Below are 7,270 nucleotides of genomic sequence, written 5' to 3'. Positions count from 1 at the left end.
TTGGTTAGGGCCTGAACAGTCAGGAGATTACTGAAGGCATCCTGCTCCATGTGGAAGTTCAGGTCCCCCACTATCATCACATGGGAACACTTGTGACGCTGGAGCAGGGTGTCGAGTTCCTCCGTCAGGAAGTCTAGCGGGGCTCGTCCTTGTCTCGGGGGGCGGTACATGACACAGAGGAGAAGCCCACTGTTGTCTGCAAGTACCCCTCTCTCTCTCTCTCTCTCTCTCTCTCTCTCTCTCTCTCTCTCTCTCTCTCTCTCTCTCTCTCTCTCTCTCTCTCTCTCTCTCTCTCTCTCTCTCTCTCTCTCTCTCTCTCTCTCTCTCTCGAGCGCTGCGCCAGACTCTACACTTCAGAAAAACAAACAAGCAATGGATGAAATCGTTGTAACTAACCCCGTGAATCAAGTAAGACTAGGATGGAGAGTTCCAGGCAGTGAAGGCCAATGAAGGCTGTGAGGCAAAGGGAGCATAACGATTAGCGTTTCGTGCTACACGGCGTCTCCTTCACCTTTGTAAGCGCCGCCCCACGCACGTTTTTATCGCCCCTACCTCACTTCCTTCGGGTGGGTCTTTCTTTTCTACTTATGGTCAAGTAATGTTGCGACACTGACACAGAATAAAAAAAAATGGTAAGAAAAACTCACTACATGTACGAGTAAATGACACTCAGAATTTAAGATTTCAAGAACTGGAGACAAACCATGAAGCAGCAAGGGCCTGTATTAGCTGGCATTTTGGAAACTTATCGCTTACAAAGGAGAGAGAAGTAATAAATAAGTAAAGAAAAAGAAAAAAATAAGGTCGAACTTTTCAGATTTCACCGACACCAAAAAAAAAAGAAAGAAAGAAAGAAAGAAAAAAAAAAGATGGTTGGAAGACGATGTTAAAATGCTTTTGCCCTCCAGCAGAATCATAATCTATAGGCTTATGACAGACGTAATCAAAATAACTGGTAATATATAAACCTGTATTCAGAAACGCCCTACTCACAAGAGTGCTTTTCCTATTTTGTAGTGTAAAAATCATCTTAATGTCACTAGAACCATAAAAACATCCTTAAAAACCCGTGAAACTCAATCTAGAACCATTGGAAAGGAGTGGAGGTGAGGTGAGCATTGTTTAAGAATATGGTCCATAATGTGTATTCAAGTGATATGGTGTCGGTCATCGCATATACAAAGGTACGACTTCGTGACAGGAGGGAAAGATCACTGAACCGCTTTCATTAACACTCCAACGACGACCTTAACTTCGCCGTGTTTTTGTTTGCTCCAGTACACGTTCGTCGTTCAGCACTATCTCATGGCCTCAACTGCACCAGCTGTAAAACACGGCAAAGTCTGGCACTGTGAACTAACATAAATAATATCAGCTATGAATCTACATGACAACTACAAAACTCCTCACCAGCTTTTTACAAAATAGGCAAGCGTTCATCAGCATAGGGAACACTACCAGCAACGCAATGTACAAGGTATGCACACACTCACGCCGTATGTATACCTAATAAATCTATAGTATTTCGCATTCTAGCCATCTCTACACCTTTCCATTTTAGCGGGTAACATCGTCGGCGGGGACTTGGAGTTGTTACTTTGTATTCCAGTAACTACGCAAAGACGCTCCTTGATTAAAGACACTGACAACTGAAAACTGCTATGAGTCAAGGTGTAAATTATCCAAGCTATCTTAGCGCTTATACAAGGGGACACTGTTGCTTGTTACGCCAGCAGGCCTCTCTGGCTTCGCGGGATGAGTGGCTTCTGTCTGTCCCTTCGAGGAACATAAGAAAATAAGAGAAGCTGCAAGAAGCCGTAAGGCCTTCACATGGCAGTCCTTGAATGAAACTTACCTACCTTCTACCTATCATCCCAATACATAAATCTGTCTAATCTTCTTTTCAAGCTCCCTAGTGACCCGGCATTAATAACCAGAATTTATTCCACCCATAAGGGCAATAAAACGATGCACAAAGATCAGAGTGTGAATGCCTATCGAAGCAATGAAAGTCGGTAAAATATCTGAAGAAAACACGTAACCAATATTTGCTACGTGGGAGAAAATAGAGAAAATAACCAGTGTCGCGATAGTGCGTGCCATGGTCGCACATTTTGTACGAAAATAATGGAAAATCGGACTTTTTGTGGTGCACTGGGAAACACAACCGTATAGGCCAATTTGCTATGATGAAAATCCAATGTCTTAGGACTTTCGCTTGGCCGTGAGGGAGGGGCGAGAAGCGGAGACGAAAGTTGTGACACGTACTTTAATCTGTAAAAAGAACTTGTGAACACCACCCTTCACTAAAGCTTGCAAAGAGTCATTTTCTTTTTCGCTCAACAGACTCGTTTTCTTTGCAGTGATGTGATGTAAGAGTCAAGGAGGGTGAGGCGCAGCAAAGCGGCGTCAAACGTCATGCAAGTGCGTGTAAATGGCGGGAAACTTGCCACATTAGATAACGCTGAAAATGTTATTAAGATTTTCGAATACTTATATTCCTGTAAGGGAAGTAGCAGTAAGGGATTGCCTGTGACAGGCGCAGCTGTGAGAGAATTTGCTTTGCGGAGCGTGGCATCACCACCGTGTACTTAGTATCTTGTGTTGATTTTGAGCATTGTAGAGTTTCTCACTTAGTAACTTTGCTGGAGGAAGAGAAATATTAGGAAATTCATTTCTTTAAGTCAAAAAATTAATAGAACAATGTTAGAAGTCTTTTTGGTGAAACAAACTAACGAACATGATTCCTGTCGCTATGATGTTTCTCCTATATCATGTCACATAATACTTTTATTGGTTCATAATCTATTGTCGCGAGGAAGTTAATGAAACACAGCTTCTTAGCTGAACATTCCTTAAAAAAGAAAAAAAAAGTTAAAAAAACAGTGTATAGCTGGAGAAACGAACCTTTTGTGTGAAGAAGTGATAAAAGGTCGTTTGTACTTTCTTTGTAGGAAAACTTTGTGTCTACAAAATTACCACCTCAAAACTGATCTAATGCTTCCTTATTGAGTGTACAGCTCTTCTACTCAGTTGGCTTATTGTTTTTGTTGGTGATGGCGCTGTTGGTTTTTGGTGTTGGCTTTGTTGTTTGTATCATAAAACGTTAAGATTTTGACGAATAAAACTAGGAAGGGCAGAATAGTGAAAGTTTGTAATGCCTTATGATTATAATGATGATGATGATAAGCATGACGATTATGATAATGATGATAGTGATGATGACGACGGCCACACTCCCTATGTTCATCATCTCAATGACTCACCATGATGGAGGTGGGTGGAGGGCAGGGAGCCCATGCAACACAGGTAGTAATGGTGAATACATGAGCAGCAGAACAATGGAAGAATAAATGAGAGAAGTGATCACTGGCTTCACATCTCACTGCTCACAAAGGTGTAGTGTGTGTGTGTGTGTGTGTGTGTGTGTGTGTGTGTGTGTATGTATGTATGAGTTCCACCCCCATGTATACAGTACCTCTATCGCTTCGCTGCTCTACACGGGGCCTGAGAGACCGTGTCGCCATTCACACATTGGACCATATTTCTTTAATACCGTACCTCCACTACTTTCAAAATGCTCCAATTGAAGTTACACGGGTATTCAAGGGAGTTATTTTTTTTCTTTTAAGGTTTTATTGCCAGATTAACAAAATTCCTACATTATTAACAGGCGAAACTCTCTTGGTAACTCGGTTAATCATAGCTGTGGCCTTTGGAAATACTCGTGATGAGAGAGCAATGTATAAAGTACTCGTTCACGGGTTTGATAATGATAATAATAATAACCACTACTATTACTACTACTACTACTACTACTACTACTACTACTACTACTACTACTACTACTACTACTAATAATAATAATAATAATAATAATAATAATAATAATAATAATAATAATAACAACAATGATACTAATAATAACAATAATAATAATAATAATAACAACAACAACAACAGTAATAATGAAAATAATAATAATAATAATAATAATAATAATAATAATAATGATAATAATAATAATAATAATAATAATAATAATAATAATAATAATAATAATAACAATATTAATAATAATAATAACAGTGAGTTGGAATAATATATGTGCCTGCTTCTCTCTCTCTCTCTCTCTCTCTCTCTCTCTCTCTCTCTCTCTCTCTCTCTCTCTCTCTCTCTCTCTCTTGTGATAAAGAAAGAAAGCACAGTAATTGTTCAGAACTTGCTTCTCAAAAGAGTTTCCTTGTAATGTTTTTTTTTTTTTTTGCTGACGTAATTATCAGAAATAGTGTTGTCTCATCATTGATCTTTTGGTCTCTCAGTTTATCTGTTGATCTATCTACAATTAACTTTTTTTCTCCATCCATATGTCTATCTATGTAGGTATTTGTCTATTTATCTTTCTTTCTATTTGTCTATTTAGTTATCTATGTATCTATGTATCGATCTAGTTCTGTATATCTGTCCATCTATTTGTCTTTATTTTTCTGTCTTTCTGTCTGTTTGCCTGTATACCTATGTAATGATCGATCTAGCTATATATGAGTCTTTCTGTCTGCCTGCCCATTTATCTATCCCTGTTTGTCTATATACCAATGCATCTCTTTGTATCCATATCTGTTTTTGGATATTTTCGTACAGTGTGTGTGTGAGAGAGAGAGAGAGAGAGAGAGAGAGAGAGAGAGAGAGAGAGAGAGAGAGAGAGAGAGAGAGAGAGAGAGAGAGATTTTGGTGCTCAGATAATTATGAGATCAGCATGTGTGTTCTCCCAACATTCACTCCACCCCCTCCCGCACAATACAATTTCTCCACCCTATGTTTGCATTGCGTCAGACCCGATACACATTTCTTGCGGTGACAAACAGGAATTGAGTGTGTATTCAAACTATATTGTCACTAGCAAGCCCAGTAGTGTGAAAGATATGTATAGTGACATGGAAAACTAAGTATGATTCAATGTAAATGCACCCCACCTCCACATTCCCACACACCTACACACACACAATCCCTCGTCCACCCATGGGCAAGAATGCCAATTGTTCACCAGCCGGGTTTGGTCGGTAAAATGGTGAGGTGGTGGTGGTAGTGGTGGTCGTGGTGGAAAGTATAAAAGACGCATGCAGTCGTATGTCGGCATCATTCGACAACACCGACTCCTCGAGACAACATGTCCAGAGCTGTGAGTCCTCCATGCAACGTGGTATTGACCGCAATGGTCATTCTTTATTAACGTTCAGAGCACTGTAAAAGAACAACTTTTTACATGGACAGAGAAAAGATATAATAGGAGGATAATATCATCTTTTCTATAAGCAACATAACTACATATATAAAAAAAAAAAAAAAAAAAAACTGTAGTGGGAAAAGTGTTTTCAAGATGCAAATGTTTATGAGAAAATAATGTCCAGTGTGCAGCAATGGAATGGTTAAGAGCCTGATATTCACTGTCGCAATGTATACAAATATTTATCTATAGTTGTAAAATTATCCCTCACTGGACATGTTCTTTTGCTTTCTTAAAAAGATTTTCTTGTAAGAAAGGAAAATTGCATAATTTTTTGCATTTAAATTGATATATTAATTTATTTTATCATTAAGTCTGAAGCATTTCTATGCTGCACCTCCACTACTTCCAAAAGGCTCTATTATAGTTGGAATTATACGAGTTTTTAAGATTTTTATTTATTTATTTATTTTTTTTTGTGGGGGGGGGGGGCGGAGGAGGGTTCTAGTTACAGATTAATAATACTTTATTTTATTAACAGGAGAAACACTCTTGTGAATCCGGCCCCTGTCATGGATCTGACAACTTAAGAGGCAAAGTGTTGGGTGGCGCCTCGCTGAAACTTATCCATTCACCTACTTATTTCATGTGTCTGGAAGTGATGTGTGTGTGTGTGTGTGTGTGTGTGTGTGTTGCAAATATCCACAGTACTCAGTGTGTTGTGGTGGTATGTTGCAGGTGTTTGCAGTACTCAGTGTGCTCCTGCTGGTGGCCGCCGCCCTGGCCAGTGCCGATCCTGAGCCTGGGTACCGTCGCAGCCACGGCGGCGGCTATGGCGGCGGCCACGGCGGCGGCTATGGCGGTGGCCACGGTGGCGGCTATGGCGGTGGTGGCTATGGAGGATATGGCGGTGGCCACGGCGGTGGATATGGCGGCGGCCGCGGTGGTGGCTATGGCGGCGGATACAGCGGCGGCGGTTATGGCGGTGGATATGGAGGAGGTTATGGTGGTGGATATGGCGGTGGAGGTCATGGGGGGAGTTACGGAGGCTATGGGTATGGACGATAAAGGGGGTGAACTTATTGTTACCTATTAAGGAGAGATGTGTTATGATAATGAATTATTAAGAAAAATAAATAAATAATAATCGTCCGTGTTGTCATATGTTAAGCAGATACAAAATTAACATGTACTGAAAGCTTCTTTAGCATAAATAAAATCTTACCTTTCTATGATGTTTTTGAAACTCTTCGCCTTGAGTGCCTGGTGGAAATGATCCAGTGCACACACTAAATGGTGCAGTAACGGGATGACTGTGTTCGTTTATTGTTTCTTGGCGGTTGGTTTGGCGGGAACAAACACGATCGGCTTTCAGGTTTTCTTCAATCACTGGTCGTATCAAAATGTTGATTTCACTGCACGAAAACCAGTGAAGGTGAAGGTTTGTTTCTGGACCAAGTGTTGGGAGGTAAATGTGTGCGATCCAAACTTTCCAAGACAAGGTTACCGAGATATTAAATGGTTCTTTAACATTTATGTATATCTGGTTGAACTTAAGAAGAACAAAAGCAATCATGTTTAAACCATCATGATTTTGCCATCTTGGAAATAGGTTGGAAAATTACCATAGTACAGCATAGTCCCTCTTACTACTTCGTGCTAGCTATTAAAATTCTTCGCAATGATGTTTCCCATGCCCTTGCTGACCTAAACCCTCGAAAGGCTTATGAACCACATGGTGTTCCTCCTACTGTTCTCCGAAACTACGCTTCTGTGCTTGCACCTTGCCTACTCAATCTCTTTCAGGTCTGTCTGTCAACACCTGTCTTTCTTTCTTGCTGGAAATTTGCCAACATTCAGCCTGTTCCTATAAAGGTCCTGTCAAGGCTGGTGATTTTCTGGCTTGGTTATCCTATTTTAGAGATTTTGGTGAAACTTTTGCTGTTGCCTTAGACACCAAAAGCTTTTGATAGAGTCTGGCACAAAGCTTTGATTTCCAAACTACCCTCCAATGGCTTCTATGTTTCTCTCAGTAACTTAATCTCA

The 7,270-nt window shown here is 40.3% G+C and overlaps 1 protein-coding gene across 1 annotated transcript in view; it reads left to right on the top strand.

Moving 5' to 3' along the window:
* Window positions 1-5,080: 5,080 nt before the first annotated feature.
* The window catches only part of LOC135110099 (uncharacterized), an 8,049-nt gene continuing 5,859 nt past the window's right edge, over window positions 5,081-7,270 (top strand). The window contains exons 1-2 of the mRNA XM_064022052.1: window positions 5,081-5,179; window positions 5,963-6,289. Of these exons, the coding sequence (XP_063878122.1) occupies window positions 5,168-5,179; window positions 5,963-6,289 (339 nt within the window). The 5' untranslated portion in view covers window positions 5,081-5,167. The remainder of the gene's footprint in view (window positions 5,180-5,962; window positions 6,290-7,270) is intronic.

Source organism: Scylla paramamosain, chromosome 20 (genome assembly GCF_035594125.1).
Source record: "Scylla paramamosain isolate STU-SP2022 chromosome 20, ASM3559412v1, whole genome shotgun sequence".
NCBI lineage: Eukaryota > Metazoa > Arthropoda > Malacostraca > Decapoda > Portunidae > Scylla > Scylla paramamosain.
Note: the sequence above shows the minus strand (reverse complement) of the source record. Positions and strands in the feature narration are given on the sequence as shown.